The sequence below is a fragment of the Sorex fumeus genome, unplaced genomic scaffold (assembly GCF_029834395.1).
Source record: "Sorex fumeus unplaced genomic scaffold, SorFum_2.1 ptg000002l, whole genome shotgun sequence".
NCBI lineage: Eukaryota > Metazoa > Chordata > Mammalia > Eulipotyphla > Soricidae > Sorex > Sorex fumeus.
Window position 1 is genome coordinate 44,439,554 of NW_026606059.1, and position 14,665 is coordinate 44,454,218.

Here is a 14,665-nt window from a genome sequence, read left to right on the forward strand (position 1 = left end):
CCCAATCTGAGGTAGGATAAGTTCTGACAGTCTCTTATTTTATAAGTCAATGTGCCTCTGACATAAGGAGGAAGCTTCAAAAGTCAGCTATAGGACCCCCCAAACCTCTCTAAGTCAGCTTCTTGAAATCACTTTCAGCGTATATAACAATCGGGAGCAGGTAGAGAAAGCTGAAAAAGTCCAGAGAGATTGGTTTAAAGGACAAGATCAGGTTCAGCTGATAGCAGTTGCTATCGATAGACAGCAAAGTAACCCTAGAGGCAGGCTCTCAGCTGGAAGAGCCCAGATGCACCCGTCTGAAAGGGAATGCCTCAACTGTGGAAAAGTGGGACATCAGCAGTGGCAATAATAAACATTCACGACAGCACAGCAGGTAGGGCGTTTGCCCTGCACATGGCCAACCCGGGTTTGATTCCTCTGAACCTCTCCGAGAGCCGGGCAAGCTACCGAGAGTATCCCACCTGCACAGCAGAGCCTGGCAAGCTCCCTGTGGCGTATTCGATATGCCAAAAACAGTAGTAAGTCTCACAATGGAGATGCTATTGGTGCAAATCGATGAACAGTGTGACAGTGCTACATTCATGTCTCACTAAAGAAAACTTTTCCACTCCTCAAACTACATTTCTCATTAATAAAGATGACTTGAAAAATTGGTTGATTGTCAGAATTAGTGTAATAGTAAATAAGATCTAACATAGTCATTCTTCACTCCAGATCTACAAAGTTCAAAATTACATGTGGTCAAATACTACAGAAATCTTATGTTGAAAAGAGTAGTTCAGAATAAAAGAAAAAGTATGACCTATTTAATTCTAGTTCTAGTAAAATCAGACAGACTCCATTTGAACCAGGGGAATAAAAAACATTTTAAACGGACAGGAAAAAAAATTAAAAATACAGTGATTTTACAAATGTTTTGGCCTGAGTTATTTTAAAAGAAGATAATTAAGCTACATAACACATTTAATTGGAGTGATATCTGGTCATCTCAAAATGTTTTAAGTTTTCATATCTAATACTGTGCTAAAAGCTTATAAAAAAGCTAGTCCCGTTTATTTTGAATGCGTAAAACACATCTGTTTATAAATTCCAGCTCTGACTTTTACTGTATGGCTTTATAAAAATCATCTGTCTATGACCTTCAAAATTCTAATTTGAAAAATGTAAAATATAATCCACATATGGGTATTTCCAGTTCTTGGGGAAAGATTAATAATGTCTACATTTATGAAAAAAAAGTAAAGGCCCTCCCGTTGTTCATCGATTTGCTCGAGCGGGCCCAGTAACGTCTCCATTGGAGACTTTGTTGTTACTGTGTCTGGCATATCGAATACGTCGCGGGGAGCTTGCCAGGCTCTGCCGTGCTGGCGAGATACTCTCAGTAGCTTGCCGGGCTCTCTGAGAGGGGCGGAGGAATTGAACTCGGGTCGCCCATGTTGGCTGCGTGCAAGGCAAACACCCTACCCCTGTGGTATCGCTTACTTTACATTTATGAAAACTATGAACTTCATGTGTTTTGTCCATATGAATACAAACTTTTGACAGTTTGTGTCCAGTAGACATTTTAATTTTATTTAAATATTTATTCCCTTTAGCATTATCAGCTCTTAGGTCAGCAAAAAGCAGAAGAAATCAGATAATTTATATTTTGTAGAACATGATACTCTTAAATCTCTGTGGAAATGAAGATGTTTACATTTCTATTCTGTAAGTACTGGTCGATTTTTAATGAAGGACAGCAGACAAAATCAGTTATGATCATATCAACATCTGACTATGACTTTTAGAAGAGGGGCTGACATCAGGACAACAGGGTAAGGAGACAGATGCTGGTGGAGGGTTTGAGGCTGGGATGATTCATGCATAAAACTCTATCATTAACAGCACTGTAAGTCGATGATGCCCAAAATAAAATTAAATTAAAAATTAAGTCATTGCCTATTATTCATAGAATATCATCAAATGACATAAAATTAGATTCTTCTGAATTTGCCAAGTTGTAAATGCAGTAAAAGTGAGACAAAATATGGAGACTGGATGAAGTCCCTCATCCCATCAAGAAATCTAACCTGTACATTCCTCAGAGTCAGTTATGTTACTTTTTTAATATACGGCACAAAATGGCCAAACATTGCCCCATTCTAAAAATCTCTTAAGGTGAGCTAACAGGGCTTTAATTACAGAGCTTCCAGGCAAGGGAAACTGTCAACCAGAAATAAGGGGCTCACTTCTTTAGTTTGTACTTCAAAATGTTGGCTTAGAAGATTTTTTTCCCCTGTTGAATTTATTTTATGGCGTCAAATTCTTGGGTTTTTCGCCCCATTTTGGGTCATACCCCGCATTGCACAGGGGTTACTCCTGGTTCTGCACTCCCCATTATCCTGACTTTTAGAACCATGTATTTATTCTCTGTATCTGATGTAGTCACAGTAGCTAAGACATTGTGTCACCATTCTTTTATTCAATAATGTTTGTGATATGTGTTCATCATCATATTTGTTCAGCTGTTTCCCTTTTGTTGTTTGCTTTTGATCAATATGATTGTACTTGTTTATCTACTCTAGTGTGGATAGAATATTTCTTTACCCTAGCTTTTCTTACATGATTTTTAATACGTTATAAAATGTGCCCCTGCACATATCCGTCTCTCCAGAGTAGCTCCCAGAAGCTAAGTCACCGATCTTGGGAGGTAAGTGCTCAGCTTTACAGAAATGACAAGTAGTTATATCAAGTTTTCTGAATCAGGGCTACTAATCTATGTTCCCACAGTAGTAGGTGGACTATTGCACTTCATTCTAGCTATTGCTTAAAATTATATTTTTTAATTTCATCACTCTGGGGGGTATGGATGTTATTTAGTACTATGACTGTCATTTTGATGCTCAAGAAATAGAAAATCTGTTCTAAAAGACAGAGCTATACTGGCAAACCAAAGAAGCAGTTCTGAGTCAATAATAATACAAATATTCAAAATCCACATTTATGTACCAGGTACTTACTATTTTAAATATTTTCCACTTGCTGATTAGTCTTGCTAATAACCTATATCATCTACCATCTAACATTTCTTTAGGAAATAAGTCACAGGGCGGTAACAAAATTTATCAAAGGTCACATAGCAATAAAAAGATTTGAAACTAGTCAGACTGTATCCAAACTTTGCTTCAAACTGCCATAATATACAGTCTACTATATGAAACTGAAGTAATACCCTGTACCTGTACCTAAGTTTCAAGCAAAATTCACACTGAGAGGACATATCTTGATGATTAGCTGGCCTTTGAACTGCTTTAGGTTAAGAGTATCTCTAAAGATCCATGCCGTGCTATATACCTCCTACTGCATAAGTGGACTGGAACAATCATATAAAATAGAATATTAACATGGTCAATGATATCAAATATAATTTTTTACATAAGTCAGCTACAGGTATTCTTATCCTGAATGGCAACTGTGTTTTGATTCTGTAACAATCAATACTTATTAGTACTCAATCAATACTTACTAGTACTCAATTCCCTTGGATAAAATGCATGACAGCTATCTTCAACAGCTTAAATTGTAATGGGAAGCAGTAAGAGAGAGAAAGGAGAGATCCCATTGCTCAAATATAAGTGACTTGAGACCCTAATTATAATGTACACACAGATACAAAAACTAGAGAGCATTTCCAAATATACAGGAGGAGGTTATACAGACAGCTCCAAAATGAAGGCGACAGCATTTGTGTTCAATGTTGTGTGAAGGCAGGACTTTATTCTATGAACACAATTAAAGAATTAATGAAAACTACAAAAAAAAAACAATCATGACAAGTACTTGTAGGAAATTCATGATAGCAAAGGACTAATTTAGTGGTTCTCAAGTTCCTCTCCCTGCCACACCTGAGGGCTATGGCATATCCATTGTATTAACTCAGCTATAATTGCTCAACTGAAACTGCCTAACTATGGAGCAAAAACCTCCAACCCCATCAAAAAATGGGGAGAAGAAATGAAAAGAAATTTCCTCAAAAAAGAAATACAAATGGCCAAAAGGCTCATGAAAAAATGCTCCACATCACTAGCCATCAAGGAGATGCAAATCAAAACAATGAGATATCATCTTGCACCACAGAGACTGGTACACATTCAAAAGAACAAAAGCAACCAGTGCTGGCTCAGATGCAGGGTAAAAGGGACACTCTTTCACTGTCTGTGGGAATGTCCACTAGTCCAGCCTTTCTGGAAAACAATATGGACAGTCCTTCAAAAACTAGAAATTGAGCTTCTATATAACCCCACAATACCACTTCTGGGAATATATCCCAAGGATGCAAAAAAGCACAGTAGAAATGACATCTGTACCTATATGTTCATTGCAGCACTGTTCACAATAGCCAAAAATCTGGAAACAACACAAGTGCCCTAGAACAGATTACTGGTTAAAGAAACGTTGGTACATCTACACATGGAATACACTATGCAACTGTCAGGAGAGATGAAGTCATGAACTTTGCTTATAAATGGATAGACATGGAGAATATCATGCTCAGTGAAATGAATCAGAAAGAGAGGGACAGACATAGAAGGACTGCATTCATTTGTGGAGTATAAAACAACATAACATGAGGCAGACAACTAAGGATAGTAGATACACGGGACAGGTAGACTGCTCCATAGCTGGAAGCCTACCTCAAGAGCAAAGGGGAGAAAACAGATGGAATAGAGAAGGGATCACTAAGAATATGATGGCTGGAGGAATCACTCAGGATGGAAGATGTGTGCAGAAAGTAGATAAAGGACCAAACATGATGACCTTTCGGTATCTGTATTGCAAACCATAATGCCTAAAAGTAGAGAGAGATTATGGGGAATAATGTCTGCCATGGAGGCAGGAAAAGGGGGGTATACCAAGGATATTCATGGTGGGGAATGTGCACTAGTGGAGGGATGGGTGTTTGATCATTGTGTGATTGTAACCCTAACATAAAAGCTTTTAATTATATCTCACAGTGATTCAATAAAATTTAAAAAAAGGGGCTTTCTGTCTTATTATAATCATTTCAGAACTGTCATGCCCTTAATAAATTATACTCTTCAATCATTTTTAAAGGATAAAAAACAAAATTATGATTTCCTGAAGTTTTGTATTTCTGAAATAAATAAATTTTTCAAGCCACTAAAGGAAGAGATTGTCTTCTGAAGCTCATGATAGACATTTCAAGTAAACCGCATACTGTTCTTATTTCTGCTCCTAGTTTAGATGGATGTAAAAAATTATGAAACCTTGATCTTTTTATTTAGAAAAAGGTATCCCTAGACATTTCAGTTCAGATTTAAAATGCATTTTCACAAATAAACTTTTCACTATCTGTTAGCCTGTTTTAATTAAATTTCTCACTATGGAAAATAAGGTAATTGAAGCAGTTTACAGATTAGTAAACTGTCAAAAAAAAAAGCCAGTAGTCACTGTATTGGGAAAACGTGCTGTTACTATAACGTTCATCTACTTATTAAATCATATTAAAACTATTCATGAGATTACAATGTAAGCTCTCAAATAATGAAAAGGAGCATGACTTTACTGACTCTTAAAACCTTAAAAAGAACTTAAAAACTAACAGTGTGGGGGCTAGAGAGATAGCACAGAGGTTAAGGGGTGTCAGGGTGCACCTCTCTTCACTTTAACAAGAACTCTAGAGAACAATGAGGTCCCCTGTGGCCATATAAACTGTAACTCTCCAAGCTTTCCCTGTGAATCAAGGGCGAGGCTAGGGATTTAGACCTAGTAGTTAATAACATCTAAATTCTAGGGGAAATGAGAATGGACATGATACTTTATAGATACTAAGTAAACTACCCTACTGAGTGTATGCAGGAAAAAATATGCATATAGATTGTGTTTTCATTGCATGCAATGCTTAGAGCAATTTGACAAAATCTTTTCACTTTAGAAATAAATTCATATGTAAATCTGCCTCTGCTTAGAAGCATCAAACATGCCTCTCTGTGTAATTACACCAACATCTTGAATTGTTAAAGTGCTCTTCTTGAATGTATTCTGGGTTACACTAATTAATATGTCAGCTAATTATTTGGACAAAAGTAATGAATCAATGTCACTTTGGAAAGTGGTATTTCTTATTCACAAAAAAAGGAGATGTGAAGTAACTATAATTAAGTCTTTTCTACTAAAAGTGGAGATTTCAATTTATACCCAAATGGTTGAAAACACATCTTCTTTTCCTTATTAAAAAAAAAAGGTAATCTTACTGAATGGGTTTGTTTTCTTAAAAACTGTTCTTCAAAGACAGTATCACTGAGAGAATGATTTGGTTTGTACCCTATATGAAAGGCTACTGCTATGTTCATCTATAGTCTTGTAATAGGGGCCTTCTCCCAGGCAAACAGAAGCACTGCACTGTAGCACTGTCCTCCCATTGTTCATCGATTTGCTCAAGCAGGCCCAGTAACACTGTGAGACTTGCTACTATGTTTGGCATATCGAATAAGTCATGGGTAGCTTGCTGGGCTTTGATGTGCAGGCGAGATACTCTTGGTAGCTTGCCGGACTCTTGGAGAGGGGTGGAAGAATCGAACCTGGGCCGACTGAGTCGGCTGCATGCAAGGCAAACACCTTAGCTGTGCTATCGCTCCAACCCTGGCAAATAGAAATGTATATATTTTAATAGATATCTGTTTCAATGACACACACTCAGATTATCATGACAGTGATTCTGACGAAGAACTGTGGGTTCAGATGATATTATAAATGATGGAGTATCTTTACCAACGCACCTTGAGAACAATCAGTTTAATTTCAATAAACATACTTGATAAAGAATACCTCCAAATTATGAGGCTTCTCATCAGGGCTAAAAAAAATAGACTTTTATTATGGGCATGATATACCTCTTTAAGAAGCAGTTTTATGATATGCCACAAATTGAGGTTTTAGGGAACCAAAACAAATTTGAATACTTTTATATTAAGGTCTTTTTAGAATACCAAGATGTGTACTTTATCAATTAAGCATACATTATAGAAGGATTTTTTTCTTAAATTCCTTTTTGCAGTGGAACTAGGGTGGAGGAGGTTAACACCAGAGGTGCTCAGAAATGACCAGGGTCCCTAGTAATGCAGAACCCAGATAATGCGGAACTTTGTGACCTTGGACTCTGGACTCAATGGGACCCCGAAACAGAGATCCTCTGTCTGCTTCTCCCAGTCTCAGGTGACTCAGGGATCACACCCATAAGCCACACCATGCTGGCAACAGATAATCTTTTCATCGGTCACCCTCTAGAACTCAGGATACTCCTCCCAAATAGGAGTATAAAATGAGGCTCCCAGAACCATCCCACCAGACTCCACACCAGGCTGTGGGGCGGGTGAGAGCCCTCCCCACACCAAGGGACCTAGCTCTGGCAGCCGGCCTCCACTACCCAAACACTGCCATGCTCTAGGCCATTTTCCAACATATAAGATACTTCCTACCCATTTTTCACTATTAATATACCATAGTTGATAAGGTTCGGATAGTAGGCAACAAATCACTTAAGAAAAATATATAAACATATGCCTCTCGGAGAGCCCAGCTAGCTACCAAGAGTATCCTGCGCGCATGGGCAGGGCCTGGCAAGCTCCCTGTGGCATATTTGATATGCCAAATACGGTAATGACAACAGGTCTCATTCCCCTAATCCTGAAAAAGCCTCCAATCGTTGGGAAAAGATGTAAGAAGAGGCTGCCAAAATCTCAAGAGCTGGGACAAACAGAGACGTTACTGGTGCCTGCTCAAGTAATTCGATGATCAACGGGATGACAGTGATACAGTGATACATTTATATATGTACATATGTGAGTGCATGTATAATTTTTGAAAGTTATTTACGATCACTTGTTACATTCAATATTCCAACACCAATCCCACCAACACTGCACCTTCCCACCGCCATTATTTGCAATTTTCCCAAACACCCCTCAAGTCTGCTCCTATAAAAGGCCCTGAAAATTTTATTTTATATTACTTTCTATAAATAATTCATGAAAAATGATCAAAAAATGTTTCCTTAGAAGAAAGTATGTGAAGATTGTTATTTCTCACCATGAAGCCCTTAAGTCCTTGTATAAAAGAATGCGGACATGTTGTTACAGGTTAAGCCTTATGTGTTTTATATTTTGTTAATCAAGACTGGTCAAACTTCTGCTTTACATCCACCCAATGTGGTACTCTACTCCTGGTTTATCAGTGGTGTAGAGTTTGAGATGCTCCAGGAATTCAAAATTTTGATTAAAGTGATACAAGAGAAGTTGTATTTAAATTGGATTGTGACACTGGGTGCCCAAGCTGACTCTGCCTAGCATAGGGTCTGGAAGCATCTCTGCAACTTGCTGATTTCTTTTGAGATTTATATACGAGTCTCTGGATCACGGCTGGTTAATGAGTTTTTTTTTTTTGAACCAGAGCCAGTTCATGGGTACAACTGCTAGGCTTTGGAAAACTTTGGAAAACAGGAGGATGGGGGAGAAAGTAGCCCATCTATGACTCCATGAGAACCTGGACATTTCAGTGACAGGAGTATTGAACAACATCTGTTGCACGCAAGGCAAGCATCTTACCTCCTGGTACTGTATGTTCTTAAATTCGTAAGTAATGAAAATGCTATTTTTACCTTTTGCCAATAAATGTAAAATCAGTACTCTGATTATCATGTCTAACCCTAACTCATTCCATCATTCCTAAATAGTTCTCATTTCCACTTACTTAAGGTAGCTTAAAACCAGATAATTACTAAATTGCTTAAAACCAGATAATTACTAAATTGCAAGGGCCTTCTGGGATTATTTAAGTCATTCTACATTATTCCTTAACAACACTGCTGATAAGAAAATATGCTGTATCTACTCACTTTTCTCTAAAGAAAAAAATTCTGATTAACTCAGCTACAACTCTAGTTTATTGTTCAGTTTTCTTTTAGTCACTGAAAATAGAACACAATCTTTCAATTCTGAGTCCCATATTTGACTCTTTTTTTTAATGAACCCTATGACTTTGGGCAAGACTACTTCAATTTAAAAATCTAATTTGTGCAGAAGAATCGAGACAGCTAATTAAGTGGCTAAGAGGACCACATAAGAGAACATATATATAAATGCATTACAGAGAGCATCTTCTCATTAAATATGACATCCATTTTGGGTTCATTCTGATCCTGTGATAAGATTTATAGTATGTACTGTGTTGTCTACTGAAGTTAGACAAATTACTCTTACAGACGTGAAACAATCTTTTAAGCTCTAGTGACAAAGATAACTAAAGACAGACAATTTTCTAAGTGTCAAAAATACTTGCTCCTATCAGATTGTTATAGATACAATGACTTAGAAAATATCAATGGTAACTTTCATTTTAAAAAGTGCATCAATCTCTATGCAGAGTCACTTAGCTCACTAAACATTTATAAATGCTTATAAAGTACCAAAGCACATATTAGTGGGTACAGATTAAGAGACACTGTTCCATTTCCAATAAGTTCCTAATCTTCTAAAAAATGAACACACATTACAGATTATATTAAGTTATTTGCCAATAATTTGTTGTATAAACTTCCATATTGTAGGATAATGTTGGTTTGTCATTTTTCCTTGGCTGCAGGGAGCTTAGGTTTATTGGGTTACACCATGCACAGTGCTCCCGAGGCACTCCCATTCCTCTGTGTTTACCTTTAACCTCTTCTCTGTGCTCTCTTCCCCAACCAGTTCATCACCATTTTCCCCTAAGCAGTACCTGTGTCTTGTAAAGTCAAATTCTTCAGGAATCTCTGATTTTGTGTTTGTAAGTGAAATACTGCTTTTCCCCTTCTCTTGTGTCCTTTTGCATAATTTACTTCAGAGCAATGTCCTTTTTGTATGGACACAGGAAGATAGTCAATACCATGCTTCTGTAACTTGGGAGTTAATTGACTCCGAATATATTCACTCCTGGATATTTTCTCGACTTAAGCCTTAGTTTCCTTTAGTTCCTAGCACCCCAAAAGCAGGATCCCAACAAGTGACTGGATGGACCCAGGGCAAGCTGTGAGCTATGCTAGTATTGAAAGGAGACAGGTCAAGTGACATAATACTTAACTCTATGGTAAGAGCATGGTCATGGACAAATTCTGTCAAGACACAAAGAGAAAGAATTGAATTAGGGCCCTGCTAGTGTTAGGAAAAGACTAATCGGGCCTGAGCACTGTAGTCTGGAATCTATATAGCGGGATGTCCCGAGGAGAGCCATCCTATAAGCTTAATGTTTCTCTTACTGTGTCCATACAAAATTACTAATATTAAGAAGAGGAATTAAGATGAATGTTTAAATGGTTATTGGATTAAGGAAAAGAGAAACACAACCCTAGGTTATTTTTCCTCCCTTGAGCAGTTCTAGCTGCAGGAGATTTTTGTCTTTTCTTAGAAGAGCTTCCCTCTGAAGGAAGAGCTTTCATATGTTTATTGTGCTACAGGACCTAGGTGTAGCTGCTACCAGGAATGCTTGGAGGTTAGGCTCGAGACCAAGACTTAGAGATAAATCTGGGAGAAATAGCATGAGGAACAGGAGACAAAAATAAGGGGAAGTGTGAGACTGGAACACGAGCGTACATGTGGAGAATGAAATAAGTGACAACTGATCACCAAGCAGCCTGGCGGCTCTGTTCCATCCTTCCTGCATCTCTTGGCCGCAGCTACAGGTTGGGGTCAGGGTAGCGGCTCATCTCCACCGAATGCACGAGGCAGGTGAGAGACCACACCACACCGCCACCATCGCTGCTCACTTACTTATTTTGTGATTAAACACCATGTAAGTTTAAAAAAAAAACACATAAACAAAACAGGAGGAGGACTGGGTTGAGTTCTCCACAAGTGGCAATTTTAAAAAACTCAGCCTATACTAGTACAGAATGATATCACATCATCTGTGGTATATAAAGAAATAAACCAAGGGTATTGAAAATATTAGTCTATAATGAACCTCAGAAACTAGAATACAGACCTATCCCTAATACAGTGAGAGAGGGGTGAAGGGAACAAATACACTTCCAGGAAGTAATTTGGGAATGTAAATGGAGATTCTTAAGCATAGGGGTAGGGCTCAGGGAGTAACAATGCACTGCACTGAAACCATAACTAATAATCCATAGATAATGGGAGGATGGCTCAGGGCAAGGGACGCTGGCCTGGGGGTGATATAGGATGGGGGAGGGAGGAAGAGAGGGCACTGAGGTTGTAGGGCTGTCCAGTAACTCTGTTCAGAAACGTGGACACAATTATAACCGTCATTGCTTAAACTATGGGCTGGAGCGATAGCACAGTGGTAGGATGTTTACCTTGCGTTTACCTTGCACGCAGCCCAGCTGAGCCAGGTTTGATTCTCCCGCCCCTCTTGGAGAGCCTGGCAAGCTACCGAGAGTACTTCGCCCGCAGAGCAAAGCCTGGCAAGCTACCTGTGACATATTCAATATGCCAAACACAGTAACAACAAGTCTCAAAAAATGGAGACGCTATTGGGCTCGCTTGAGCAAATCAATGAACAACGGGAGGACAGCTTAAACTATGACAATATAAATTTTTCAAAAAATAAAGTAAAAGGAAATCCTACAAGTACTGTGTGAGGTTCTGGGTGAGACCATCACAGTAAACAAAAATCCTAGCAATTTAAAATAAAAATAAAAAAAGAAGACCTAGGTATATGGTGCTAACACTTGTGGATTTGAGAAAAATTAAAACAGCCCCATTTATTTTGAGGTAGAATCCAATAATGAGGATATTTTTCCTTTAGCAAGATACAGAATTCTGAGAATCAAGGGGTGGAAAGCAATGTCTTTAATTATCCTGTGATACTGTAATTTATAAGATATGTCTATTTCAGATGACAAAAATATATTTCATATATGTATTTTGTTTTCATTCATAGATTCTAACTCAGCTTCTGAAAGCCATGTTTTCTCGTTATATTAATTAGGGTTTATTTTGGAAATGACATGAGGGTAGGTGCTGACTGCCAGGGAACACTGTATGAGCGAGAGGAATCTCTTTGACTTTGATCTGACCCCCAGGTCAGAGTCCCATCTCTCTGGCCTCCACAGAAGGGTGAGAACTGGAGGTTGAGTTCAACTGCCAATGAACAGAGTTCATCAGTATGCCCTGAGTAAAGCTGTCTCCATAAAAATCCACAAGCAAGGGATCCTGAGTTTCTGGGTTGGTGACCATATAAAATTGTGAGACAATGGGAGTCCTTGAGGACATATGAAGTTACTCTGCATTTTCCCCATACCTCACAATTCATGCATCTCTTCTATCTGTTAATTTAAGTCCTTTAATACCTTTTTTGACAAAATGGTGCTAACGAAAAAACAACAACAACAACAAAACTCAGTCTGGAGAATATTTCTCCATTCAGCAAATATTAATAAAGCCCTCTTAATGTGACTCACATAGTATCAGTGCTAAAAACAGAGAGCTAAATGCAGAAGGTGAGTGACCTTTTCCCTGATGGAATTGAGAATGTTATTTATGATTATTTCAGTTCAGAAATTATTTAGTATATGCCAAGATCAATTTTAACTTTCTCACTTGCCAAAAGAGTAGATAAATGTTTGTATTTTAGGGGCTACAGAACCCTAGACTTTCTAAATTGGCCATCAGTATACCTACATAATCTAGAAATCCTAAACTAAAAAAAAATTAAAATAAAGAGTTTCTCATGTGAATTCTCTGGCACATAAAGACAAATGCCATTCATCCTGGTCCTTCAAAAAAAAGGAGAGAAATAGGAACAATTGCAGTAATGCTCAAATGGACACTAACCTCCTCTGAATTTTCCTAGTAATAATTGACCTAAACTTAAAAGGTAAAGTAGGGAACTATCAGATGAATTAACAGATGAGTGTTGCAGAAAGAATGAGCCACACAAGAGCAAAAATCTGGAAGCACAAAAGAAGATGCCATATTCATGGGGCTGGAGTGATAGTAGCATGTAGGGTGTTTTCCTTGCACGCATCTGACCTGGTTCAGTACCTGGCATCCTATATGATCCCCTGAGCACTGCCAGGAGTGATTCTTGACCTCAGGGCCAGGTGTAACCCCTGAGCATAGTTGGGTGTGGAAACAAAACATGCCATGTTCAAAAAATACAAAATGTTAGCACATAAGGACACTCTTTCCAACTTTTTCCAGTTGACCTCACTGAAGCTGAAGAGCTTAGGCTATCCTAAGGAGACTTCCCAGGAAAGAGGTGCAACCTTCCAGAAACTCTGTGAAAAGGTGCTTCTGTTTTTGTTTTTTGGGGTCACATCCTGCTTCACTCAAGGCTTACTCCTGGCTGTTCATTGTTAAACAATACACATATTTCTCTTTAATATTACTAACATAAAACAATTTTCATTTATTTTAATCTCATTTCAAAATATTATTTAATTTTCTGAATGCTAAAATAAAACATTACTCCTTCAATTATGGTACATTAGAAAGTGAGACTAAGAATCCCAGGAGCTCAGGATTATTGCTAATTATTCCCTACTTTTCCCACCTAGATTTATGACCATCTTTTCTTTTCTGTATGTTATTAAGGCTGTGAAGCATGGTAGAAAATTACTGAGTGGTAAATGAAAAAGCTGTTTTGCATTAATCTTAAAAATGGGGACTGTTGTTTTCTTCACTGAAGACTTTTCATTAAGAACTTATATTCACAACAGAGCTTTAGAGGAAATACTTTAGAGGATAAAAAAAAATACAGCCTGACATACCTCAATTATTTTTTAATGACTAAATTGTTAAAAAAAAACCTGGAGTGGGATATGAAAGAATATTACATTAAAATCCTATAAGATCTGATAATGTTTCCATGACAGTAAGTCTTCCCACTATTCAAATTTATTTTTCATATACCACATTTAAGCAATTTCTCGAAAGAAGTTACTGTTTTCTCAGCATTCCTCATTTAGTCCCAAGGACTTAGACAGAGTTCAATAAATGTCTGCTGAATTTAGAAGGAATATTTGAGAAACAAAACAAGCTGAGGGAAGGGATGTGATTACAATATGCAATGCAATATCTGCAGTGGATCCATCAGAACACTTAAGTTGTTTCAAATTTTGACTTACATAATCTCCATAAGTCTCCTGTGTTGGTGGTGGTGGGGGTGGTCTATAGCCAGTAGGGGGGACGCCTCTTGCTCTGGGAGTGAGAAGTCCTCTTCCCCGACTCACTGGTCCTCGAGTAGAAAGGACACCCCTGGAAGTGGCGGTCCCTCTTGGTACACCAACTCCAACTGGCCGGGTTGTGACTCCTCCCCTTCCCCTGCAAGCAGATTTGCAATATTCTTCTTTATCTCTAACATTTCATTGTTCACATACATTCATGCCTCACAAAAACACTCTGTTCCACATTTCTGTTAGAAAACTAAAGAAATTACAGGCAAAGTAATTTAAAAAGTGCAACTGAGAAACAAACCTCTATAAGTTAAAAATATTTTGGCAGGAATAGATATTTAATAAAATCAGTCTATATCACAAATATAACCAACATTAAAGAAGACCTAAGTTTCAACTTCTGTCTCATATACAGAGGAAAAAAGCAGGATAACTGAATAGGTGAGTTTACTGAGCATTTCTCTCTAATGGCATAACCCAATCTTCATGCCAATA

The 14,665-nt window shown here is 37.9% G+C and overlaps 1 protein-coding gene across 2 annotated transcripts in view; it reads right to left on the bottom strand.

Moving 5' to 3' along the window:
* KHDRBS3 (KH RNA binding domain containing, signal transduction associated 3) overlaps positions 1–14,665 on the bottom strand; it is a 166,109-nt gene that overhangs the window by 45,374 nt on the left and 106,070 nt on the right. For both annotated transcript variants that reach the window (XR_008795384.1, XM_056136856.1), the window contains exon 6: positions 14,123–14,318. Coding sequence is in view for 1 of the 2 variants with exons in the window: in XM_056136856.1 (XP_055992831.1) it covers positions 14,123–14,318 (196 nt within the window). In the remaining variant the exon portion in view is untranslated. The remainder of the gene's footprint in view (positions 1–14,122; positions 14,319–14,665) is intronic.